Raw genomic sequence first — 26,650 nt, 5'->3', positions numbered from 1 at the left:
TTGGGTTTTTTTTTTTTCAGTGTTGGTTGTTTTATTATATTTGTAGGGTCCGTAAACAGGGAGCCCACTATACTTGTGGGAACAAAATGCTGGACCCCACAGATTTAAATGGATATTTGAGGGTTAAGACTTGGTTTTAGGGTTCAGGTTAGAATTAGGTTTAGGTTGGGACTGGGTTTAGACATTCGGTTGTGATGGTTAAGGTAAGACGGGTCCCCACGAATATAGGAGGACAAGAATGTGTGTAACGGTGTGTGTGTGTGTATGTGTGTTTGTGTGTGTGTGCGCACATGCTTATGGTGACCTAATATCTCTTATCTGCTAGTGACAGACCTCAGGTGGATTAAGGTGCACCTCTTGACCTCTGACTTCCTTTTCCTCTTCCCTTTCTCCTTCCCATATACCTAATTTTCCCTTTCCCCTTTTTTCTTCATCTTTCCTTTCTCTCTTCTCAGGTCAATAAAGCATGAATGCAGACAGAAATTTAATAATACTTCTGTGGTTGATAAACATGTTCACAGCAACATGTTTTGTGATTCAGATTTTGTGCTCATTTCACAAAAGGGACTGAGACTGGGCTGCTTCAGGATTCAATGTTTAAGATGTAAAATGAAGTGAAAAGTGAATCCAAATGATGGATGACTGAATGAGGTCTATGTTTAGCCAGCTCTCACGCTATGGACTGCACAGCTTCAACACTGACACTGATCCAACTGTAGAAATATGTGCAACACACACAAAGATCTGGACTAGTACTGCTACTGTCAGCCAGTAGCCAACCATCTGCTCTGCTCTGTCCATGGAGGCCTGTCTGTCACCCTCGGCAGCCTGGGTGCCACAGCACTGCTGTTTTTTTTCTCTAAACATTCACAAAGGGCCATCCACAGAACTAGACCAGTGATCACGCAGCCGCATGCCGGTCTGTTTCAGCCTGCGTGTGTGTCCATGCTGTAGGGAAGCCTGCGGTATCGAAGCAGAGCACAGGCCTGAACCTGAAGGTTGGCCTAGAGTCCGCACACGCACAACACACCTTGTTGTTCCTCTCTAATGAGAAGTTAACTGAACAGACACACTTCCTGTGATGGAGGAAGTAGCTCTCTCTCTCTCTCTGTGTGACGCTCTGTCAACAGAGACAGTTGCCACAGAAACCACTACGAGCGTTCTCAGTTTTAACGCGGCCTGCGAATACAAGAGCCCCTATTACTATCTCACAGCCCTGCAATGCTCGATACGAAAGTTAATAAAACCCTTCTATCTAAAACCAACATTAAAGTTAACTTCTGCTATGTGACAGTTGAGGTCATGTCCTCATTAGTTCGGATTCTCTGCTTCCCAGACGTGTCCTAATGCGACTTCATATCATTCAAATACCATATTTCGCTGCTCTATTCTTTGAAAAGTGGAGGTACCTGCGAAACCCTTCTCTATGGATATAATGCAGAGCTAATCCAATGGATTTTCTAATTCAATCTCTCTGACACTATTCCTTACCCTTTTTCCAAGCCCCTACCGCCGTCTCTCTCTCACTCACCGGCCCTCCCTCTTCTCTTCAGCGAGTTTCTCTCTACATTCCTTTCCCCTATATTTCAAAGCAGCAAGATTCAAGATAAGGAAAATACTGGAAAAGGCACAAAATCTTCGTTATGTACTGTGTCTTTTTACTTGTCACGTGGTTTCCTCCTCTTCATCATAAGCAAACCGCAGGCTCTGAGTTTCTTCAGTAGCAGCCTGGGGAATGGTCTTGAGATACGACGATGGGTTCTTATGGTTTGCACTAGGACTCTTAAATTTCCATCATCGGAAATCTTACTTCGACAGTGCACGGCGATATTAATACTGTTAATACTGTTCTTCCAACTTTGTGGCAACAGTTTGAGGACGGTCCTTTTAACTATTTCAGCATGACAATACACCCATGCACAAAGCCAGGTCCACAAAGACACGGAGCCCTTACCTCGACCCCACCCAACACCTTATCAGTAGCTGACTTCACTAACACTCTTGTGCCTGAATAGGAGTAAGTTCCATGTTTTGGAACGAGATTTTGAGAAATCACACATGGATGTAATTTTCGGCTGCCCACATACATTTGGCTGTGTAGTTAGTTTTGCTCTTGCTCTCTCTTAACATCCTGCAAATTCAATACCCTGTCAAACACGTTTTTACAGGATTCATGCACTCTTTATATATTACCTGTTGATCAAAATGCTACTCTAGCATTTTATTATTTTACTTGGAAAAGTTCTTCAGAAATAAGTCGATTATTATTCAACTTGAGGCTGCTTTATACTCCAGCCATATTCTTTAAAACGCTCATGATGTATTTATTAAAGTAATGAGACACAGAGTCAAACGTGCACACGGTCAACACACAAACTCACGCAGAGAGCTGGTGTGACCCAAGATAAACCCTCCATATCCTGGAGAGAAATCAGATCACTGTTAACAGGGAAGGAAAGGAACCAGCGGCAGAAGACGGAGCTGTCTGTCTGTTTGTCTGGCTTCACTCTAACTGCCACAAGCTACAACAACAGTTGCTATTCATCCCTCTCAGCCCTTTGCTTTTCTGTCTTTGATTTCTTTCTGTTTGTCTCCTATCTTCTCATCACACTACTTTACTCTTTATTAGTAATCACAAACTGTTGGAAACGTTTGTGATTTGAGTATATTCTAAAATGTTAGTTGTTTGGTGCCAACAAGATTTAAAAAATATATTTTTGACTGTGTTGTGACTTGAAATCAAATTAACCAGGGATTAAATTGATTTACTTTCAAATTAATTAGTCTAATCAAATAGTAGTGTTATTTTCACGGTATTTAATATGTGATTGATGTTTTAGGACATTTTAAACTGACTCTAGAGTCCAGGGCAGCAAATGCAGACCTCAAGTCAGAGCTAACTGGTTAGGTCGGTATCACATTAGCTTCACAACAGCCGGTATTTGAGAAAGGTGTGTCCTCCATTGTTGCTGACATATAAAGAATTGGACATTCACTATACTGAACAGGTAAGGCCTCATAGCTCAGTGGTTAGAGCACTGGTCTTGTAAACCAGGGGTCGCGAGTTCAATTCTCGCTGGGGCCTTATTCCATTTTCAGTCCGGATGACCCCTGGCCACAGTGAAAGGTGACACTACACAAACAAACACTGTCCCGCGCTGACATGAAAGTGACGGTGTGAGGTCTTCTAAAGGGAACGGAGCAAAAGAAAATTACTGATTTTCCCCTTTATTTTTTTTCCCGCACTCTGTCTCTCAACTCACTTCTTTCCGTGACCTTTACTTTATTTTTCTGTTGAGCTCTTGCCGATTTCTCCATTTCCCTCCATCTCTCCTCCTTTCATCTGTAAGCTAAAGCCAGTCTCAATTAAAGTCACTGTCAGCTGCCACCCTGACAGCCCGGGAGAAAAGCCACTGTGAAACTAGCACATGTGAAACTGGACCATCCACTCATTGAAAGACAGAGAAATCTCTCATCTGTTGAAATGTGAAAGTCCTCTAAAAAGTGCTGCACCAAACTGTTTACACAACATACCACGTCATTTCCTTTACATGCTGTATTGTGGGTGAATATATTTGGACAGAGCTTAGTATCCTGTAAAAAATGCACTAGGGATGGTGCTTAGAAAAGTATTTGGTTGCACTGCTACAAATTGAATGTATTTCGTTGTTTTTGTTGCTGTTTTGTCTATGATGTGACTGTAGAAAAGCACTTCATGACTGTGAGGAGTCTCAGTGATCCAGGCTGTGGTTTTCCAAGAAGAGTTGAATCCAGGGCAACTGGACTTGGTAGTAGATCCTGAACACGTTTCACTTCTCATCCAAGAGGCTCCAGGTGGAGCGTCTTCAAGCTCTACAACCAAGTCCAGTTGCCCTGGATTCAACTCTTCTTGGAAATGTGCACTTAAGGTTTCTTGCTTTCTTATTGGAAGTATGGAGCGGAAATTCTGAAAACTTGGCATTTACCTGAAACTCTGATCTAAGGCTACGAGATCAAATAATGACGATTATAGGTTACATTAATGGTTATTATTGATTACTCGCTATACTTTTTTTATTTGATTGGAACATTTTTTTAATGACACATTTCCGTCATTAGTGCTCAAAACCGCCTCAGTGGTAGTTCCCGCTACAGTAGGTGTCTCCAGGACCACATTACACAGGGTGAGAACATTACCAGCCACGACAAGGTCAGTGGTGTCCCTCAGCATTTGTAATGATCGTTATTTTGGCTCCAAAAAAAATGCCACAACACATGTTTACATGTTGTCACATCAGAGCCAGCAGGTCAGATCAAGACACCGCATGAGTAAAACTGTGTAAAATTTAACGCATGAACATGAACAATAAGTTTGTAAGGCCACAGAGGCTCCACATCAAGACATAATGACTTAAAGCAACCACCGATTTGTTAAGCAGTTCTTTGTGGTCAAACCACAGCTTCAGTACTTCTAGTGAATAATCACAGCAGTTTCTAATATCAAACTGTAGCTGATCAAATCGGTTGTGACGGAACAAAACCGCAGGTTTTCTCAAAATTAAATGTTATATCTGTTGCAAAAACAACACGCTGCTGCTTTAAAATTTACGCTCTGCCCGATGATACTAAGCTTGTGAGTGTGCGTGTATGTATGGTGTATGTAGCCACTGTGAAACTAGCACATGTGAAACTGGACCATCCACTCATTGAAAGACAGAGAAATCTCTCATCTGTTGAAATGTGAAAGTCCTCTAAAAAGTGCTGCACCAAACTGTTTACACAACATACCACGTCATTTCCTTTACATGCTGTATTGTGGGTGAATATATTTGGACAGAGCTTAGTATCCTGTAAAAAATGCACTAGGGATGGTGCTTAGAAAAGTATTTGGTTGCACTGCTACAAATTGAATGTATTTCGTTGTTTTTGTTGTATGGTGTATGTATGGTGCAAGAGTGCAAACTTTGAAGTGGGCTTGTTGCCAGGCAACACGGTTCAGTAAGAGCTGGAAAGGGTGGCAGTGGTGTTGGGGGGGGGGGGCATTAGGACATTCGAGCAACGTGTCTCATTGATTTCACCCACAGATAACAAAATAACCTCTTGGCCCAGTGTGTTGTGTGTGTGTGGAAAGGATACACTCCCAAGATGACGGCTTCGAGGCATTTGATTGGCAAGGACTCCCTGATCATCTCCCTTGCTGTCTCCATTAACCTGGAAGAGGACGAAGGACGATGAGATAAGGAAGAGAAAGGGGAAGGGAGAGGACGAGTGAGAGTGGGAGGCAGGGATGAGGAAGAAGCGTTAAAGAAGGAGAAGCAGTGCAAATGGAAAGGCAAAGAGGAGCAGCAGCAGAGAGGAGAAGACCAGAGAGCAAAGGAATAGGAAGAGAAGAAGAAGAACAAGGAACAAGTGACAATAAGAAGGGGGAAGAGCAGGAGAGCAAGAAGGGAAAAGGGAGAAAGAGGAAGATGGGGGCAAGAGAGACACAGAGATACATTTGTTATTTTCAAAGCAGTCATTTCAATTTTAAAATTCATGGGAAAACTATAGCTACATCAGGATTTGAACAAGTATGGAATTTTCATTTCATTTCAACACCACCACCACTGTCAAGATGTTCAATAAGCAACATGAAAATACCGAAAATCGAACAAAAACAAAACACGATTCAGTATTTTCCCTCTTATAGCAGGAGTTGGATGGTGTTACGTTACACCCCAAACTAATGTATCTTCATTAAAGCTGTGTGATGAGAAGACACTGTATTACTGCAAACACTGTACATGTCTCAGTGTTATGCAGGGTTTTCGCTACTATTATTAGACTTAAACGCAGCACCTGGGCATTTTTGCACAATGCCTAAGCCGAAGGAACAGAATAAACCTACCGCTACCGCTCTGGAGAGAAAGGTTACCATACTGTCCTGAATATAAGACTAAGATTTTTTTTTCTGGAAATTAAGTTCGAAAAAGAGGTCTTATATTTGAGGACTAGATAATTATTGCTACGTGTTGTCATGAGTTATTCTTTTTGAGTACCACAGTGAGAGAGAGAGGGAGAGAGAGAGATTACCAGAGTAACTATGCTATTTTACAGAGTGTTACATTATGGGTTATTTTGCAGCCTTAATGTTGCAAGTCCGTCCGGAGTGAGTCTTTCGGAGCTAGTCAGCCTTAGAAGTGTTTCGTTGGCCCTGTTTAACCTGGAGGACTTTCCGAAGGCTCCTGTAATGCGTTATGCTGCCACGAAGGAAATAAATTCATGACAAGTGAAAACAAGTTCTCAGCGTCTCCCGACGCCGTTACCGCAGAAATTAAAGGGAGAAAATCTGTCAAGCAACCAGGGATTACAGTTGTCACAGATGGTGAGCTCTAAAAGGCACCCTGGAAAATAGTAACTGTAAGAGAAAATCATTCCGAGAGAGGAATGAGAGTAAGAGAGGAATCGACTCACTACACTAACTCAGTCAGCTGACTAGCGCCTACACCCGCTGAGAAAGACCCCTGCCTACAGACGTCTGACTGAACGGAAATTTTAGTAAGCAGCCAAATGTTGTTACATCGTCAAAGGGCTAAAGGAGGATGTGAAAATCAACAAGAAAGTATTCAGTACTCATCAGTATTCATCAAAATAAAAATAGAACCTCAGCTGCTGGGACTTTTATCTTAATTAGATCAAGATCTCCTCAATAAGATGATTGGAAAATGTCTTCAGTCACTCCATCCACATTATAACCTGATCACTGGGAGTAAGCAGATAATTCAAGTAACTTGATTCAATCATTTACATGGTTCACAGTAACCCCACCTTTTCAGTACCCCAAGCTTACATGATTTGGTGGTGCTGTTTATGAGTTGATGTATTTACAGGGTTTGTGTGGTTGCAGTCAAAGAATATACAGCTGGTTTTACTCACTACTGAGCGCTATGTTGCTGTCAGTGTAAGCGAACATCTCTTGATATCAGGCGCAATAGCTCAAACCACAAACTGAGATAAGACTATGCTTTGAAATGCCCAAATAAAATAAAACTTGTGTCTAAGTGCTTAAAACGTGTTTTTGTTAATTAGGAAGTGAATGCGTCAGTCTGTGGATAATCAGTCATAGGTGTTTACATGAAGATTCTGACAACTGAATTGTTATGTTGATCATATTATTACCAAATTATGCTATAATTGCATGTCATTTTCAAAGCTGCAGTCAACTTACCCACACAGTGGACGGCTCTTCTTGATTTCAAAGAACTGGGTTCCTGTATGGTTGTATCTGACAGAAACGTTAAGGACATCTGAATATTTGGAGTAGTTTTCATTGTTGTATCGGTGTCATGTTGGTGTCTCGATAATTATTTAAAAGTCTTTAGAGACGTCAAACATGTTGAGACACAAACAGAGCTAAGTTCACCTGGCAGGTGTACGTCTCATCATGACAACGTGTGCTGTCGTGTTTTGTGTTTGTGTTAATGGATACTGCAGAGTCTTCATGTAGTTCTGGATGGCCAGCAGCCAGTCTGGGACCGACATGGACGGTTTGAAGGTCGGGACTGGGGGAACAGGATGCTGGAGAAAAAGAAAGCGAGCCAAAGAGACAGAGTTAGAGATTTTACACATTGTTTCCTGATAATCAACATATGGTAACGTTCTGAGCCCACAAACCATCTCCCAAGCTTCTTTACAAATCTTTCTGCTCATTGTCCCGTGAGTCATTACAGCTCATACTGACTGATGTTCCACCACTGCTGGAAAAAAAATGTACATGGGCTTCAAAGGTCAATTCTTCATACTGCTCTCACATCACAGAGTATTAATTTAAAGCTGCAGGTCTGAATTCATGCAGCCAAGAGTGACAGCGGTACAAGTCATTAGTTCCCGCTTTCGAACCCACCAGGAATTATTGCTCCTGCATCAAGCTTCTTCTTTAGCTACCAGCACTACATGGGTGTGATCATGAAAACCCTCAGTCCTGGCTGCTCTTATTATGAAACAACTACAGAAACCTTGTTTGAAGCGCAAGGTGAAGTGATCTGTGTAACTAACAGCTGATACAGATGCTGCTAGTCCTACATTTGTAGCCCCTACATGTGATTTCTTGATACAACATTTAATATATCTTTAAATTTGAACATTTGCAGGCCATTTAATAGAGATGTAAAAAAAAAAAAATGTTCAGGTATAAAAATGTTATTCTTGTCAGGATTGAAAAACAAACAGGACAATATTAAAGTTATTTCTCCTGCCACTATCACCACTGCTACTACTAGTGGTTGAACAAAAAGGATTCTGTGCAAAAAAACAAGAGAAAAAAACCCCAATGCATTTATCTGTTATTAGAGAGCTGACAAAGGGTAGCCACAGCAAAGAAATGGATGACACATAACAGGCCAGTCACTAACCCAGAATGTTTGGGTTATGCAGTGTTCACCACCTGAGGCTGCTGGGCTTACAAACGCCCCAAAGAAGCTTGCGGTGAAAAGGAAACCGTGCTGCTGTTTCTGAAGCCTTTTCACCTCAACAACAACCACTTCAGAGAGGAAACACGGGTCACGGATGTGGCTTGATGAAAGGACATGACCACACCAGCGGAGAGTGAGTCAAACTGACACTTCCTATGACACACAGGCAGCCTGTCCTCTGTGCATGTGGTTCTGCAAGAAGAATGAACCATAGCGGCAGCCCAATCATTTCCTGTGGGTTTCTGCTTCACTTTTTATTTACAGCATAAAAAGTGAGCTGGGGAGGAAGTTTTTTTTGTTTTTTTTAATCGTTCTGGTCCTAATATAAAACTGGGGCATATGATCTACTAAGATGTTAAATAAACCATTTATAAACTGTGGTTCAAACTTTCTCTTTTTAAAACAACCTCGCACACATATTCGTGGAAGATGACACATTTACACAAACACTATGGACATTCCACACACATGCAAACACACACACGCAATCATGAAAGCTTTTAATGGAACCCAAGGATCTTCCAAACTCACAATAAGATCCATACATGTGGATTTCATCTACTGCCGGCCATTCAGACACTTAGCGCATCACACACTGGACAGGTTACTCAGCCACTAAAGCAAACAACCACTCATCTAATGCAAACAGTAGGTCAGTCTTCAAACAAGACAACAGACCGATAACTAAAACTGTCAGTCATCACTGAGGGAGTAATACAATTAGCTAACTAATCAATAGTCGTACAGTCCATAAACCAATCTGCCAGACAGCCAAGACCAGTAAATAGCAGATTTTACTGCCATAAAATCTCTCATGTAGTGAAATCCTCTCTAAAGCGTGATACACTGGCTGCATCTGCTGGCGCGCGTGCACATGCACGCACTCACACACGCACAAAAGCTGCTTTCTGCTGGGTCAGGGAGTGAGATGAGCCGCGATCCCTCACTTTTACCATCCTCTTCTCTCTGCTACAGGGGAATGTCAGTTAGAGCTGCCATCTTTCTGCTGCTGCAGTCACATTCAGTGCAGAAATTCCATGCAAAAAAAGCACAATTTTAAATGCACCAAGATGATATGGCATGGGAAAACACGTTACTTTTTAAGAAGCATTTAATATTAACAGCAGCATTTAACAAAAACAGCGTAGAGCAGCTCTCGTTAGAAAGTGAGCACCGCGCCTTAAGAAGCGTGATGCTGTCTGAAAATTTCAAATGTTACGGCTGTCTCGGTCTTTTAATAGGGGTCAAATTGTGTCCAGGTGCGGCGTGAAAAAAGGCCCACATCACCCTGGGAAACACAGGCAACTAAATGGCTAAAACATGAACATGTAAACGAGGTAATTCGTCCCTCAGCAATCTGATACACAAACGCTGTATCAGTGACCACTGACATGCCACCTCGCCATTAAGAGTTAAGCTGGGAGAGCAGCTCTTCATAATCCCAGTTTAGACTGGTGATTAATCTGTCTCTATCTCCCTTCCTGTTTTCACCCCGCTCCTTTTCTGCTATCTTCTCCTTTCCTCTTCATCCTCTTCTCCTTTCCCTTCAGTTATCTCAAACCTTCCTTTTTGTTTTTCTCCTGTCCTTTCCCTTCTAGCTCTTATCTCTTCTTCTCTCTCTCTTTGTAACACACCCTCTTTATCCAACATCTCTAATGTCACCCTGTCTTTTCAGTTCTTCCTGCTCATCACTTCCATCGTGCTTCCCATTTTCTACACAGCTCTATTTTGTCTTCTCCCACAAGCACTACCCTTCAGAAGCAGGGAGCGGGCTGGCATCAGTTGCCAGGCCTTAGCACCTTCTGTTGGGTATAAAAGTCCTCTGTCTGCCTCCTTTTGTGCTGGAGCTCTAGAAATAACCTGACCCACAAGGCAGCAGAGAGGGAAAAAAAAATAGAGGGACTGAAAACAGAGACAGGAAGAAATAAGGATAAAGCAGAGAGAGAAGGAGAAAAGAGGGATATCTTATGGTGTTGGTTACGACCTTCCTGGTTTTTGAATTCTAAATTGTTCACGAGGGAAATGGGGGATGGGGAGAAGCTGCTTTAAACAAAAAGTCACAAGAGTAAAGAGAGCACATCAAAATCAATATAAGGCTGAAGGAGAACATACATAAAAAGTTTATTTTAACACCAGAACTATCTATTTAATTACGATTGTTTTAGTGTACTTAAGGAGGTGCAATTATCTTTTTGTATCATTATATTACCAGGTGTGCGTACATCTGAGGTGAAGAGATACTAAAGGTAACAACGCCCTCTATTACCTTTAAAAGACCTTTTGCTCTGTGTGCATTGAAATAGGAAACAACCAAGCAAGATGGAGTGGGAGAGAGAGACAGATCAAATTTCCTGTTGTCACGATATCTTTAGAGCGGGACATCCTGAGGAGTGCCTTTCTTTCTCTTTGCATTTGTGTGTGTGTGTGTGTGTCTGTGTGAGAAGAGACACAGCTGAAACTCCCTGCTTCTTGCTATAATCCTTTTCGTTTGATTCTATAAAAGATTATGTCAGCCTCTTCCTGAGGGCTTATACTATTTTAGTATTACTTAGCCACTGCAGGACTACAGTAATCAAACTAAAGTACACCTTCTTAAAAATGATTGGTGATGTCTTTAATTCTTTGCCTCAGAGCACATGAGTCTAAACTAATCCATGTTGGCAGGCGTCCATGAGTATCAGCGTCCCATCCAGAACATACCACTTGTATCCTGAATCATCCAAAATGACATGCACTTCGGCAGACAAACGCATAACCAAAAACATGTCACTTTCAGCAGTCTTGGCTCAATCTGGACCCTGACATAAGTAACACAAGGTCATATTGACAAAGATCACCCATAAAATAACATAATTTTGTCACATCTCTCAAGCAGCTGTGGCACTTCTTCTCGCTGCTTTCTTGTTACTGTATGTCGCTGAGCCCATTTTACTGTTGCAAGTTCTAAAAATGCCTAGTTTCAGCGTAATCTGTTAATGCTATCCAAAATAAAATCCTATTGTCACAGCTTGAGCAGAAACGTTTTACTCCAGAACAATGGGACCACTATAGATTATAGAAATGAAAAATGACTTTTTTCCTACTTCTTTAGTGACAACATCTACGGTACAGTTAGATTTAGTTCCCGCTCCTCTCCAGTCACCACACATTTACTTAACATGACACATCCGTCCAATTTCAATCTTTCACGTTTATGAGGCATACTAATCTTTTAACTCAAATTAAAACATTCAGCAAGTGAAAAGTGAAAGCCTCAGATTATTATCATATTATAGTGATTGTAAAAAAAAAAAAAAAAGTCAAGGACACGAGTTATTTGAGACATTTTGAATTCATATCTTCAGTTAAGAGATTTGTTTTTCTAGTTTTGCTTACAGAGCTTTGACGGAGATCTCTGCTGGGACGAGTTCTAGCCAGTTTTGTTTCCCATGAAAGGTCCTTTGGGTAGTCCAGTTGGTATCCAGAGATTATCCACTACCCAGATTGTATTAGAAGGATTATTTGGTCCCTGTGCCAAGACTCCTATTATGTTAATGAGGGCACGGAGAATGGCAACATGCACTCTGGTCACTGACAATAACACAGACCTACTGTGTAAAGGCTACTTGGAGGTACCACAAATAGCATTTGGAAAGCAACCTATATCACCGATGTGTACGTCCTGATTTGTATACTATAGCAGTCCATCATACTTCCCCCTTAAATTTACCAGGTGGTCGACAAGGTAATACAGAGCTCCTCTCACCATTGGTCTCATTTGCTTGTTGTAACTCTACAAATGCCTCTCATCCATTGCTTCTTCTTGATTATTGTTAAATGTTATACACAGCAGCTGCAACAAATTTCACAATCTCAAAAAAAAAAAAAAACCTACACCATCTGACCTATTTCTTGACATTTGACTTATACCCACTAAATTCTAATATGTCAGTTAATTTAACATTTTATACTCTGTACTCTTTTTTTATATCACACTGTTTTTCCTAGTAACAAAGTTATTCCTCCTCTCTCCCTCTCTGAAGGCACAATTAAACTGTTTGTATTAATGTATCGGTCACTGTATCTGTGGTAACCACCTGCTTTCACACTCAGTCACACACACTCACTCACACACACACACACACACACACACACACACACACACACACACACACACACACACACAAGTCAGGTTGCATATCAACGGATGCCTTATGTACATGCATACAACACCCATACTGTATACAGCAGTTTCTTAGAAAAGCAATTCAAAGCAAAATAATTTCATTTAAATCCCGTTTTTGCACCAATGATGGTGAGATTTATTTTGATAAAAAACAAGGTACTTCCTGTCAGGATTTTAAAACCTCTAACAGGACAAGGTGCAATCTTTTTAACTGAAAAATATGAGCTTTGCTACCTATTCTTTGTGTGTGTTTTGTGTGCGTTTGTGTGCACGTCCTCCTGTCGTCCTTCTGTCCAGAACAACAGCATGGGACCTTGGCACTACCAGCCAACCGGGTCACTAATGACCTCGTGGCCAATTAGTAGAGCTAAACAAGAACCAGGTTCCCTCGGCCTCGGCCTGAAACACAACAAGCACTCACCCAAATCACTGGCGAGAAAACTATGGGGAAAATCTGGGCTGAGGGGCGGGGGGGGGAGTATCAGCAGACAAAGGTGTGTATCGTGTGTGGGGCTGCTCTTTCTTTCACCCAGTTGCACATCTTTTTTTCATCGGCTTTTGTCTTTTCTGCTGCTTCACAAAGAATGCTGGTCAATATGAATTAAATGACCAAAGGAAAGATACTATTACTATTAGTACTGATGCTGCTATTACTATTGTTACTACTACTGATACCACCACACTTAGTTTTGATGTTTTTACGAACTTAAATGTAAGTGATAGCTAGTGTATTGTTGAGCTGAATTTATGATGTTAACTTTTTCCATTAATAGTTTTAGTTTCTAAAATATGAATAAATAGTCAAAAATGTTCATCTTGATTTCTCAATGAACAAGGTGACGTATTCATATGTCTTGTTTTGTCCAATCAACAGTTCAAAACCTAAAAAAAAAAAAAAATCAAAATAAATCTATTTACAATGATAACAAGTGAAGAACATCAGCAAACCTTCACATTTCAGAAGCTGGAACCAGCAAACGCTTATCATTTCAGTACCACTTCTGGAAGTTTGTTTAGGGAATGTTAACAAGCCTTGAATATTTGGGTACATTTTCCTTTAATTAAAGCTGGGTGTTGGTTGAAGTTTTTAGTTTGTGTCATGTAAAGCTGGGGTGGGTGTAAATTATATAAAGAACATTCTCTGTTGCACTGAAGTTCTCTACTAGGCAGTCAGAGGTCAGGATCAGCTGTAGAACAGCACGTCCCTGGAGCTGTTTAGGTTTTAACGTCTTATTCAAGAACACCTCAGCAGCGTGGGGAGTTATTGCAATTGGGGTATGAACCTCTGTTTACTGTAAGCGTAAACTGTAATGTGATAGGAAACGTGAATTTTCATGTCACTTTCTAATCTGTTTTTTTTTGTGTCATTTCAGCTCCCGATTGTTTTAAATTGTCTTTTGGAAGCAGTTTTCCAACCTACAGCCAGGTTATGATAGTGGAGAGATGCGTGTACTTGGCATGTGCATGACTCAGGAGTCTTACACACATGCACACACACAGTGACAAAATTCAAAAGGCAGAACTAACACCGTTTGACAGATATGGTGACCCATTTTAGCAGACTTGATGTCAGGGTAATATGATGCATTCGCGTGCGAGTATGAGTTTACGCCTGTGTTTGTGCATATTTGCGAAGGGGAAGTGAGAAAACAGGTTTACATCAAATCCTAAGCCATGTAAGTGTTAACACACACACACACACACTTCTCTACAGACGGCAAACACGCCTTGCACTGACTGGGAGACCCATCATCTGACGCCATGACTCATATCACAATTGCACGTTCTCCCTTGATGTCGGAGCAGTGCGCACACCAGGAGAAAAGAGAAGGTCTTGAGGAAGTTATAATGTATTATTGTAAGATGTGCATACGCATACATATACTCGTTAAAAAAAAAAAAATCAATATTATTCATTATTCTTATGCTGAAACATGTGGTTGATTAATCAATTAGTCTAGGGCTGCAATCATTAGTCGATCAACAGAAACATCAATTGGTAACTATTTCGTTAATCAAACAATTCATTCAATCCTTTTTTAAGCAAAAATGCAAACATTTGCTGGATGCACCTACTCAAATGTGAGGTTTTGATGCCTCTCTTTGTCATGCATGACGGCATTTTGAATATCTTTGTTTCAGACTGTTGATCGGACAAAACACGATATCCGAAGATGTCGCCTTGGACTCTGGAAAATGATAACAGGCATCTTTCACTGTTCTCTGACAATTTTTAGATGAAACGATTAAATCGATAAAATAATTGGCAGATTAATCGAAAATGAAAATAATTTAGAAGCATCCCTAGATTAGTCTTTTGAGAAAAAATTAATCAACAACAAATTTAATAATCATTATATGACTCTAATCATCTACCAAGCTTCTGCTCATTCCAGCAAGAGAACTATAAGAATTTACTACTTTCTTCTGTTTTATATCTATATAAAGTAAATATCATGGTTTGGTAAAAAAAATACAATTGGAAAATCTAACCTTGGCCTCTGAGAATTTTTCAGTTATCTGCCCTTTCATAGACTAAAAATAATCCATAGACTAATTGGTAGTGAAAATAATCACGTATTTATGCAAATAAACAAGCCTTGTGACCTTCCAGCATTTGTATTCTAAATACACATTTCAAACACAGTGGAAACCAGTATCGTCATATAGTTAGCGCCTACTCTTTAGGCAGCATACAGGAAGAAACCGGAGCTGTCACACCCTTTAAGCCCATCTTGTCACAGCAGCACTAGTTCCCGTGCTCTAAAAATGTAGAGACCTTTGGATTCCTTCATAGTGAAGCAGGCACAGGGAACCCCAGAGGGCTCCATGAGGGAACCCTTCATAAGGATTCCATTAAAACTGACTGCACCTGAATGAACCTCTAACATATTGCTGCCACCACGTGAAAACCTCTCATGTCCCATGGTGTTGATTTTTCATCTCTTTAACTTCAACTAAATGATGAGGACAAGCAAAATCCAGCCACATATCCCTACCAGCCTCTTTCCATATGTTTTTATTCATTGTATGGTGAGTCTGAGGCCCCTCTGACTCACTCAGTGTAGATCTTTGAATGCTACCTTTTGCTAAACATAGAAACGGAGTAACACAATATGATGCTTTTCACAAACAGGCTAGCAGGGAAATGAGGCAGGACTTCAGCTATCTATTCCCCTGGATGCAACTAATCTTTCACTTGTATTTTTAAGTTATAAAACAGGTCTAGCAAAGCAGCAGTGAGACAAAAACAGAACTCAAAAATGCTGACGCAATGGTCAAAAATACTTTAACATACTTTATGACAAGGGGAAGTGTTCGGAAATCATGACAGCATGTGCTAAACACCGGGAGACTTCATTTACAAAGATAAACAGAGGTAAACCACAAGCTGAAACAAACCAACAGGGATAAAATATAAATATCCAATATCTTAGTAAGTGTTCAATAAATCCAGCTAATGATCAACTTACCACTCACCTCTGTATCGGTGTTCGCAGTGGAATTTTATTACTTCAAAGTTACAACGTTCTCTCATGAAGTGCTGTTTACCTACAGCTTTAAACTGTTGTTAAAGGACCGCTGAATGATAAACTGGTCACAGCTAGCTTACCTTGGGAAGGTATGCAGCATTTCGTATCCTGGCCACCATTTCCTGGCCCTCAGGGTGCACAGCAGCCACATGGGACCACATCCTCTCCCAGGTGACGCTTTCAATGGGAAAACCAGTCCGGTTAACATAAAAAAGAACTCCTCCATCCTTCTCCTCTTCCTCCCCAGGGGACCGGGAACTGTTATTAGGGGGAGAGGCAGAGGATTCTTCCTGGGTGCTGCAGCGGAGAAGGCAGTGTGAGCTGGTGCTCTTTGACCGGCCATGCCTGCTCAGCTTGGCCGGGGAGGTGCCGGTCCGGCTTGGAGAGTTGGGTCCGGTCATTGATCCCAGCAGAGCCAAGAGGAGAAGGAGGAGGAAAAGTCAGGGCTGGGGATCCTCCTCCAGCTACAAAAACTGCTCCTTGTTTGTCAGTGTCGGACAGTACATTTTGATCTTCAATGGCAAACCTGGCATGGAGAAAACAAACAAAAGTTCAACCTTACCTGAACACTTTCTACATCCTCAAATCAGGCCTGCAATACAGCAACAATGTCCATCCTTTTTGAAATAGGCCTACGGTACAGGTACGTTTCTGTTCTGCAAGGATCGCTTCTGAACAATGTTCCCATTTAGGTACACTTGTGTTTTCGAAAGGTACCTCCAGGCGACTTGGTACACCCAAAGGAGATCTGTGCCTTTCCAATTTTGAAAGAGGAGCGACAGTGCTACAGAAGAGTACGAGCCTCGACTATGTTACTACAAATCCCTATGGGGAGGCAAAATCCTTCCCCAATGTAGCATCAGTCGAGCAAGGCTGATTGCCTTAACAGAAACCCTACAATAACTGTCAGAAAAACGCATAAGCGTGAGAGAAAAATCCACAAATTGTTAAGAGAAACCATGGGTCCAAAATGAGTAACAGAACATCCCACAGTAGCACGTCAGGTGATAGCCAAAGTCCTATTAAACATGATGAAATCAACATTAGGAATCACACAAGGGGCCGGGGGTACCGGAGGTGTAAAGTGCACGATGGAGTACAAAGAGGTTATGATAAAAATCAAGGAAATGCGGACGTGGTTTAAGTCCTACAGCGATACCCAAAGACCCCGCAGAACCGAGAAGGTCCCTGTAAACTCATTCCACAGAATCAAAGACATGCTAGTTTCATTTCAGTGACATTACCATGACAGCATACACGAAATAAGGACGTACAGACAGCGTCTCCCGAACCCACAAGTGGGTAAGTTACCACAGGCACAGGTTCATAACGGTATGTGCGGTCACTGAAAATGAAACATGCCGATTGAACCGGCCGTACCGTGTTTTCCGCCGGGGCTCCGATTTCAGTTCAACAACGGGCCCTCCGGTGTAAAAGGCATTGGACTTGAAAAAAACACAGCGAGACGAGGTGGGTCCCATTCATAGCGAGGCGTCGTGGGCCACCACAGGCTGCAAAGTCTTGTTTTGGCTGGAGGCTTTGCAACTTCACCCCCCTTTTCTCGTATGCGTCAAGCTAGCGAGAGCCAAGGGCCGTCGGGCTGGACGCGCAGTGGGCTCGACCTGCAAAGTAAAAGCGGGGCGTTCGTCGGTGTCGCGTATTTTAAGAGTACGTACTCCGAACCGTTACAGCACGTCGCTTCTTCGTCTGTAGTGGGTTCACGTGCACCAGCAAGAGCATCGCTTCAGAACCTTTAACCGAACCAATCCGGTTCTCGTGGGAGCCCTTTTTTTTTTGTTTTATTTTGAAAACCCCGTCCGGAGGTCCTGCTGCTTGTGCTAGCTAGCTGACGCTGCGCTTCTCTCTTCGGTCTCACAACACCGCGGGGGCCGTCGCCTCCCACCACCCCGGTCCTCCTCTCCGCATTTCTGCCCGTCATCAGCCTGCACGGCGCCTCGGAGTCGACTTCCTCTTCAGAAAACCTGACTTCATGTTGATGATTAAAAAAAAAAAGAAAAAGGCTTCCTCAGTCCCTCACATGATTCAATCATCGGGGATAAAACGCGCCTACTACCTCCCTACTGTTCTCCAGTATCTCTCCGTCGCTCGTATCCCCGGCACCCACCAACGCACGGCGGCGTCCCATTGGTCCAGCCAACAAAGAGGGGCGGGACGGAGATTAGGCGCTACCATATTTGGAAGTGACGGCGCTCTCTGATAGGTGAGTTTCGATGGAAGCGGGGGGGGTCAACAAGTGATATATCTGGGATTTTCTTCCCCTTGCTGCAACTGTTGATTTTGTACATTTAGTACATTTTCAGTTGCTAGACAGAGTGGGATTGAATTGAAAAAAAAAAAAATACGGCAGAATCATTCTAACAATAAAGGTCTAACACCTCACGAAATACACACAAGATCATCAGTTAATAAACGTGGCTTTAAATACCGATGAACACATTGCATTTACAGCAGGAGGGAATTTTCATCTCATTGCATATACATCAACGACATCCGTGAAAAGGGTCAAACATCCTTGAAAAAACGTTTTAAAAAAATGAGAGTAACTCGTAAACCTTCACACACCCCCAAGCAGTATATACATCACAGCACAATAATGTGCTTGACACAAGTTCATTAAACAGAATGTATCCAATTTATATATCAATATTATTTTTAAGTTGCACTAGTAACTTAACTTACAACTCCCCCTTCTGGCATTCTGGACAAAAAGCTTTTCACAGCAACAGAGGAGGAAAAGGCGAACACGTGATGTTAAAAACAAGTCTATAATACTCGATAGTAACAGCTGGATGAAGTTTGTGCACTTGTATCAAAAGCAGTACAGTGCTGCATGCTAAGTACCTGAGCTAGATCGTGAGGATAAACTATGGAATACTCTCCAGGATTCGGACTACGTAGACAATATTTACACAGGAATGAATAAAAATAAAAATAAATAATAAATGTATCGATATCAAATGTTAGTGTAGCTATGCTGCGGTGTCTTATATGTTCGAGTTGTTGACGGTGGCGTAGAGGTCGCTGGGATCAGCCGAGGCTCCAGCAGAAGATGAGGGAGCTTTCACTTTGCTGTAGGTCACTGCGTCATCACCGCCCCAGATCTATAGGATATGAAAGGGGACAGAGCACAACACCTAAATTACACAACGGGACATGACGTGGCACGCAGTAGCTGATCGACGTGAGACAGCGCAAGAAAGAGGAAGCAATGCAAAGCCGCAGCCAGCACCACGTTAATGCAGCGTAACGCTTAACAGTGAGATACATCGAGACGAAATGAAACACAAAATAACCCAATGCAGTGCACGACAACTCAGTGCAACACGACATTAACGAAAAAGTCCCAGCACAACTTCTTGTATCAAAACACAAAGCGGCACAGCGACTGACATTTTTTTCATCCCCGGAAACATTGTTTGCATATTTACTAGTTCCTCTGTCGTAACAGACAGCTTACCTGGGCTTCCCTGTCGGTCTCCCTGGCGTAGCTGATGGAGGCGTAGGAAACGCCATCGTCAGGAACAGCCTACACGGTGAAGGCAACATGACATATTATATTCTGCGGTGTACCTATATTTTTGCTCAAATTTCACTGTTTAAGGCTAATATTCTGCCATGCTTGCCCCGGCAATGAATTCTTTGGCCTTTGATGCAGCCACCAGGTTTCAAGATGATATAGTCAGAACTGTTTATTTCTACCGTATTCTCTCTGAGCTCTGGAGTCACAGTTCTGAAAGCCAACTACACTGAAACCCTGCTTTGCTCTGCAGTGTTATAACTGTACAGACATTTTGTTATTCGGTTTTAAAACTGACCATGTTTTCATCCGTCTCTCTTTTGTTCCCTGAAAAGACAAAAAAGAGAGTGTTAGCTAGCTTCAAAAAATCAGAAAAATCAGTTTAATCAAAACATTCTGTTGGCAAGAGTTTCATCTGTGAATCTTCCCACCTTTATATCTCTTCCATCCGATGAGTGCCACGACAGCTATTAAGAGTGCTGTTAAACCCACAGCCAGAATGATGTACCACCACCAATCTAGAAACAGAATGGGGGGGGGGGAAACAAAACATTTGGCTGCACTTCTCTCGTCTGTTCAACATCCTGTAGCTAAAAGAGACTGCATGTGCTTTTCACAAATGCTTTCTCCCTCAAACGACAGACATCCGTACAAAGAGATTGTTGAGAGATACACCAAATATACCTTTTGGGTTTGTTGTTGAATCTTTGCTTCCAGGTGAGACTGGGTTTTTCTCTACTTTAGAAAAAAATCCATTAAATAAGCAAATACAGTTTGTCTGATCAGGAACAGCTCATCATATTCTCTTTGTTTTCTCACCTGAGGACAGAGGGCTGAAGGGGAACAGCTGCTCTTCTCCAGTGTTTTCATCGGTGACTTTACACTTCAGTAACTTATTGTTACTTGATGAGTAAATAAAATGAGAAGTCTTAAAGCTCACAGTGGCCCAGCAGCCAGACCTTGATGTCCTCAACTCATTGTGATCTTTATCCACATCTTGACCCTGATACAGCCACTTCACTGTGTGTCCACACCGTCCACGTGTTGACACGGAGCACTTTAACGTCACCATAGAATCGTTCTTATGTTCAGTAACTGGTGACGATGAAGATGTTGAGAGAGAAAGAAACAAGAGTAAAACTAATATAGTCACTGTAATCTTAATTATCATAGTGTTTCAGTATTTTTGTTCTAACAAGACAGTTTGACTCACTGGTAATAACAGACAGATAAACCAATTCATCTTCATATCGTTGTTGTAGTTGGTAAGTCTGTCTGCAGGCGTAGTGACCAACATCCTCATCCGTGACGTTCTTTATCACCAGAGAACACTTCTCTGTAACACTCAGTCTGTCTGATTTAGATTTGGAAGCCTCATCTTTATAAATCTGCCCATCTCTAACCAGCTCTACTGTCCTCCGACTTGAATCACTGAAGAGCCAGGTAGTACTGTCACATTTAACCTGATCATCTCTCACATTTTTACAAGGCAAAGTGACCTCATCTCCAACTCTGACAACGAAGGAGGCACAATTATGTTTGGTTAGTGCTGTGAAAGAAATAGGAGAGAAACATGAGCAAATAAACCACATTGAAAATGTGACTGACATGCTCATATAGTATATGTGTCAGGATCGTTATAGATACAACATACTGTAAGTTTTTAAACGGAGACCACTGAACTCACCACGTTAAAAACAAACATCATTAATAAATCAAGTACTAGTATTATTCATATTAATAAAGTTTTGCTGAAAGTTCTACTGTATGTATCCTTACCTGTAAACTGAAGCACCAGTATCAGATATAAAGACGTTTTAAGCCCTCTGAATTCAAACATTTCTCCTCCTTGTCTCCGTCTCATTTTCACACTGGTCTCTGAACAACTTCCTCTTAAAATGAACAGTGTAGCATATACGTCCTCTGATAAGGGTGTATCAGTTCCTCATGGTGAAATTTGTCCTCCTTCGTCATGTGCTATTTTAATGCAGCTTTTATTTTATCAGGGATGACTCTCTCCCCGACAACCATGAACTGGTGTACCTGCAACTGTTAACAACCTGCGGCAGGGGACTTTTGGATTTAGACACTTCCCACTCATTCAGATGCTTTTTACAAATCTCAAGGGTGACATTGCTTATTCAGCCCACATAAGGGATGTTACATCACACCTCCTTTCATTTTACTCAGCAGATTCATTACAGGAGATTCAAAATTGAACTAAACGGATAAAATGATTGGTTAAAATGGTTAAAATGATTGCATGTGAAACATTTACGTGTGGTAGACACTTTAAAAGAGATCAGATCAAACATAAACTAGAAAAAAAGGTAAAAACTCAAAACGTTTGAACTAGTGGCTAACCTGTCCTAAATCGAGCACAGTTAAACGCCGGCAATGATGGAAATGAGCGTTGGACAGGCTGACTGACATCACAGTCCTCAACAATGCAGGAGCTTGAACTAACATCACCACGGTAACCAATCAGACAGCTTCCCCTGTCGGTCTCCCTGGCGCAGCTGATGGAGGCGTAGGAAACGCCACCGTCAGGATCAGCCTAGACGGTGAAGGCGACATGACGGCTGCTCAGTAACGTGGACCTACAGAACACTGACTTGGTCTCCAAATGTTCTATTAACAGCTGTTCGCCTGACACTTTTTTTCCCTCTGTCATTTCATACTCATGCCGTTCATACTTGTGACTCATGAGTCACTGTGTTTCTCATACAGTTACAGTTACAAACACACATAGCAGTGAGTGTAACTCAGTACCGGGTGTAGTGTGCGATCTCACCGTGTCCTGACGGGTGTCTGGACCAGGCTGAGTCTCCGGGCGGTTTAATCTCTGTTGCTGGAAAAACACAGCCTAGTTACTGTTCACGTTTCCATACACAAAAACCACAATCTGTGCTTTTAGAGAACGACTCGTGTTGTAACTGTTTCTTGGCAAATAACAGCCGAGTAGCATCCTGGTGTCATGCCATCGTTGCATCAGGCTCATGTGGTGAGCAGATGGATAGACTGTCTGTCAAGAAGTAGTTGTGTTCGGATTTAACATTGCCGGTGGGTGTATTTTCGGAGTTTTGGAAAGAGCCAGGCTTGCTGTCTCCTCCTGCTTTATGCTAAGCTACGCTAATCGCCTCCTGGCCCCGGCTCCACACGTAGCACGCAGACATGAGAGTGGTGTCATCTCATCGGGCTCTCGAGAAAACAGTGAATTAGTGTGTTTCCCAAAATGTTGAACTGTCCCTTTAAAATGTGTTCCTTTGCATCACAGTGAGTAGTATTTATCCTCTTTCAACTACAGGACCACACTAAGTTGTGACGAAGAACTACCTGCTTTGCTCTGTGCAGTCACTTTAACTTTATGAAAATTTTATGATTCGGCCTCAAAACTCACAGCATTTTCATCCATCTGCATTTTGTTCCCTAAAAAGACCAAAGAAAAACTTTATTGTAGCTTCCGCAAATGAAGAAAAACAAACAAACAAACTTTTTTTTTTTTTTTTCACTTTTCTTGTTAAAAGTCTCTTCTGGGAATGTTCTCACCTTTAGTTCTCTTCCAGATGGTGACTGCCACAATCGTTATTAGCAGCGCTGCTAAGCCCACAGCCACACCAATGTATAACCAGAAACCTGGAAAGAGAATGAAAACAGTGAAAGTGGTTGCAGCTTTCTGCTCTGTTGAGTCAAAATTCTTCAGACTTCAAAAGCTGAGAGAGACTGAGAGACAGAGAAATTCTTGAGAGAGACACAAAATTTTGAGCCACTACTTTGTGGTTTTGGTGAAGTGTCACTGGTGGCAGACGTTTCCATGTTGGTCCTTGATTTTTTGCCGTTTTTCGTTGTCCTTATCGTTACTGTTGCTGATGTTGTGTCCTCACCTGGACAAATAAAAGAAGAACAAAACCCAACAAACTGTACGATGAGAAAATACCCCATGAATTGCCATCTGCAGGGACAAAGTGGAAAAGAATGATAGCATCATAAATACAGGAAATCAAGAAAAATGTAGCATGTGATTCACATCAGTTGAAGGTGCCTATAAACAGCTCATCGTGTTCTCACAAGGTTACTCACCTGAGGACGGAGTGCTGAAGGTGAACAGCCGCACTTCTCTGCTGTAACCGTCCGTCACTTCACACTTAAATAACTCATGATACTTCAGCTTCAGATAAGAGCTGGGAATTCCGACAGAGGCTGAGAACTCAGTCTTTGGCAATTCCTTGACTGTGTCGTCTTCCTTTGAATTCTTGTCCTCAAACAGCCACCTCACACTTGGTTTTAAGTCTCTGTATGTCGACACAGAGCAGCACAGGCTCACCGCATCCCCCTCCTTATGTTCAGTCACTGGCAAAGGTGGAGATATTGTGAGAGAAAGACAAGAAGATTAGCAAATTAAAATGAACCTCATCACCTCATCATAATTACTGTAATGTTTCAGGAATAACGTTCGAACAAGACAGTTTGAGCTGAAAAACGGTGTAAATACTCACTTTTAACAGTAGACAGTAAAACCACGGTGTCTGGAAGTAGCGTGTGTCCTGATCTTTGACAGTCGTAGCGACCAGCGTCCTCAGCCGTGACCCTCTTTATCACCAGAGAACACTTCTCTGTAACACTCAGTCTGTCTGATTTATCTCTGGCTTTTTCAACAATCTGCCCGAGTCTAACCAGCTCTACTGGGACCGTGTCTCTTGAGCCACTGAAGAACCAGGTAGCACCGTCACATTCGTGCTGATGAGGCGTCACGTTTTCACACTGTAAAGTGACTTCGTCTCCTTCTCTGACGGTGATGGAGGAGTATTGTCCAGTCACTGCTGTGAAAAAGATGAAATACGACACTAGTTATTTTGTGTCGATAGCTGGTGTGAGGATAATCTTAGATTCAGCAGAAACTTTGCAAATGTGTCCCGGCCTTTGTTTCAAAGAGTCCATAAATCTCCTCGGATGAAAATCAGACGGCATATGTGGCTGTGTTAGTTGAATAGAAGTTAGTAAAAGTTAGCGTGGTAAAGATGTGGCCGTAGTAATATCGACAAAGTTATGTTTTGTAATGTTTCTGGTATTTTTTGTCTGTTATATGTTTCCTTACCTATAAACTGCAGTATCAGAAAAAACAAAAATGTAATCCACCTGATTTCAATCATTGCGCTTGAGTTTTTGTGCCCTGTTAACCGCCAGATGCTCTGAGCTGGTGTGGGTACGGAGAAATAAAGCACATCCCTCCTATGGTTTGTAAAGTATCACTTCCTCATGATCAACTTCCGCTTTTTGTCTCTTTTGTAATTTGCCAGATTAACAGCAGGATGAGCATAGCAGCCTCTCACCCTCTGTCCGCAGCTTTGATTTCCCTCTGCCTATAGGCTCGGCGGCCACAGACTTTTCACTTTCCACTTTTAAAGTCCCAGCCATTTTTGTTTTGCCTCGCTTCGTCCATGATGATTTACAGCGTTTGCAAAAGGCAGATTAATAATCCATTACCAATCATAATCAGCAGTCTAATGGCGACCAGCAGTGAAGGCCAGATGTCCCTGGCCTGAAAAAAGACGAAAACTGGAATGAGCTGTAGGATGAAGTGAGAAGTGTTGGGAAATAAACCAAGGAGAAAAAGCAGAGGAGATCTTTCTAAAAACGAACACAGCAGCAGATGAGGAAGCTGTGGTTGGGTGTGAAGACAAAGGACACGAGCCACTGCTGTGATTTCACAGATGACTGCTCTGACTGGACCGATGACCAACCTCCTCCCGCGGAGTTAAAGGAGAGTCTGACTCCCCGTCAAAGCGTGGACTTCACTCTGTATGTAGATAAATCCGCAGTTTGAGAGCCGATTTAGGTTGTGGGGTTGAAAGCAATGAAAAACCAAAATACCTGGGTTAAACGCGAATTGCATGGAAGCGGACATAACGGCGCGCTCTAACCGTTAGTTAGTCATGTCGTGCTTAATTTACGCTATCCTGTGGTCGATGAGTTTATCTGAATGAACCTGCTGATAAGTAGTGACCCTGATAAAACCTCTATAAATCTCTCTGTCAATGCTCGTTCAGCTCTTGTACCTTTGGACTGTGACAGTCATTCGGCGTCTTGACTGAATTTCCGCCGACTTGAAACCGGACCTCCGGCAGTCTGCGGGGAGAGTGGAAAAGGTCAAACAAAGAGAACGCCGCAGGTGTAGCTGTCTGCTTGAAATGGGTTAGTGTAGGAGGAGGGAAATGCTTGCGCGTTCTGTCTTCAAAAAACAAAACAAAAGCGGCTGGTGACCCGCGTCACAGTCACGATGTACCGGTATCGTGCATAGTGGTCACTACGGTGGACAACAGTCTGCTGACGGTTCTTGGGTGGTGGCTGCACGATCAGTCGGCCTTCAAATTGGATCACCACCAAAACACCGTAGGCGGCCGCTAATTCGGCAAGCGAACAAGCGCAGCTAAAACCCCAGGCGTCAGATGGCGGCCAGTGTCTGCGAGCGCACCCTGGTGAGGATGGAGATGTTGCGAGGGAGGGGCAACAAGAGTAAAAGGAACTTCATCACTTCATCGTAAATTTTCTGATGTTTCAGTATTTGGTTCTGCGCAGCTGATTTGAGCTGGTTTCTTGATAGGATGTAAATACTCGCAAATAGCGGACAGATCCGCGTTGTGCATCTTGAACTTTCGAACGTTCGCAGCAGCAACTGTTTTGTAGAGAACACTTCTCTGCCTTGCTCAATCTGTCGAGAAGGGCCAGAGATAAATCAATCCTGCCGAGTCTGTAGCTCCTGCTGGGACCCTGTCGCCACTGAAGGGCACCGTCACATTCCTCCTGATCCCAGCGCCTTTTCACAAGGCTTACCGTCTCCCTTCTCTGTGTGATGATGGAGGAGTATTGTCCAGTCACTGCTGTGAAAAAGATGAAATACGACACTAGTTATTTTGTGTCGATAGCTGGTGTGAGGATAATCTTAGATTCAGCAGAAACTTTGCAAATGTGTCCCGGCCTTTGTTTC

General features: G+C 42.3%; 3 protein-coding genes and 1 non-coding gene across 4 annotated transcripts in view; 1 reads left to right on the top strand and 3 right to left on the bottom strand.

Moving 5' to 3' along the window:
- The window catches only part of vash2 (vasohibin 2), a 34,671-nt gene extending 16,489 nt beyond the window's left edge, over positions 1–18,182 (bottom strand). The window contains exons 1-5 of the mRNA XM_040125623.1: positions 17,508–18,182; positions 16,208–16,653; positions 7,448–7,536; positions 7,187–7,243; positions 5,116–5,190 (exon numbers count right to left, since the gene is read on the bottom strand). Coding sequence (XP_039981557.1) covers positions 5,116–5,190; positions 7,187–7,243; positions 7,448–7,536; positions 16,208–16,528 — 542 coding nt within the window. The 5' untranslated portion in view covers positions 16,529–16,653; positions 17,508–18,182. The remainder of the gene's footprint in view (positions 1–5,115; positions 5,191–7,186; positions 7,244–7,447; positions 7,537–16,207; positions 16,654–17,507) is intronic.
- On the top strand, positions 3,013–3,085 carry trnat-ugu. Its single transcript has one exon. It is a non-coding gene; the product is annotated as a tRNA-Thr (tRNA).
- A 383-nt stretch (positions 18,183–18,565) lies between the features above and the next one.
- LOC120788793 lies at positions 18,566–21,701 on the bottom strand. Its single transcript, XM_040124917.1, has 7 exons — positions 21,445–21,701; positions 20,879–21,214; positions 20,485–20,760; positions 20,097–20,183; positions 19,964–19,992; positions 19,606–19,674; positions 18,566–19,249 (listed from the first exon to the last, which is right to left on the bottom strand). Exons 1-7 carry the CDS (start codon positions 21,527–21,529, stop codon positions 19,133–19,135), a joined length of 999 nt encoding a protein of 332 aa, XP_039980851.1. The 5' UTR covers positions 21,530–21,701; the 3' UTR covers positions 18,566–19,132.
- Positions 21,702–22,024: 323 nt separating this feature from the next.
- The window catches only part of LOC120789297, a 7,052-nt gene continuing 2,426 nt past the window's right edge, over positions 22,025–26,650 (bottom strand). The window contains exons 2-8 of the mRNA XM_040125932.1: positions 24,162–24,485; positions 23,746–24,015; positions 23,439–23,549; positions 23,215–23,301; positions 23,066–23,094; positions 22,460–22,516; positions 22,025–22,222 (exon numbers count right to left, since the gene is read on the bottom strand). Coding sequence (XP_039981866.1) covers positions 22,025–22,222; positions 22,460–22,516; positions 23,066–23,094; positions 23,215–23,301; positions 23,439–23,549; positions 23,746–24,015; positions 24,162–24,485 — 1,076 coding nt within the window. The remainder of the gene's footprint in view (positions 22,223–22,459; positions 22,517–23,065; positions 23,095–23,214; positions 23,302–23,438; positions 23,550–23,745; positions 24,016–24,161; positions 24,486–26,650) is intronic.

Source organism: Xiphias gladius, chromosome 4, assembly GCF_016859285.1.
Source record: "Xiphias gladius isolate SHS-SW01 ecotype Sanya breed wild chromosome 4, ASM1685928v1, whole genome shotgun sequence".
NCBI lineage: Eukaryota > Metazoa > Chordata > Actinopteri > Istiophoriformes > Xiphiidae > Xiphias > Xiphias gladius.
This window is presented reverse-complemented; position numbering and strand designations above follow the sequence as displayed.

Excerpts from the sequence above, each read along its gene's own strand:
- LOC120788793 (XM_040124917.1), bottom strand. The coding sequence starts at position 21,529 with ATGAGACGGAGACAAGGAGGAGAAATGTTTGAATTCAGAGGGCTTAAA. Across the intron at positions 20,761-20,878 it reads TTATCTGTCTGTTATTACCA|TTACTGAACATAAGAACGAT; the intron begins GTGAGTCAAACT and ends CATCGTCACCAG. Across the intron at positions 19,675-19,963 it reads GAGAGACGGATGAAAACATG|GCTGTTCCTGACGATGGCGT; the intron begins GTCAGTTTTAAA and ends TTCACCGTGTAG.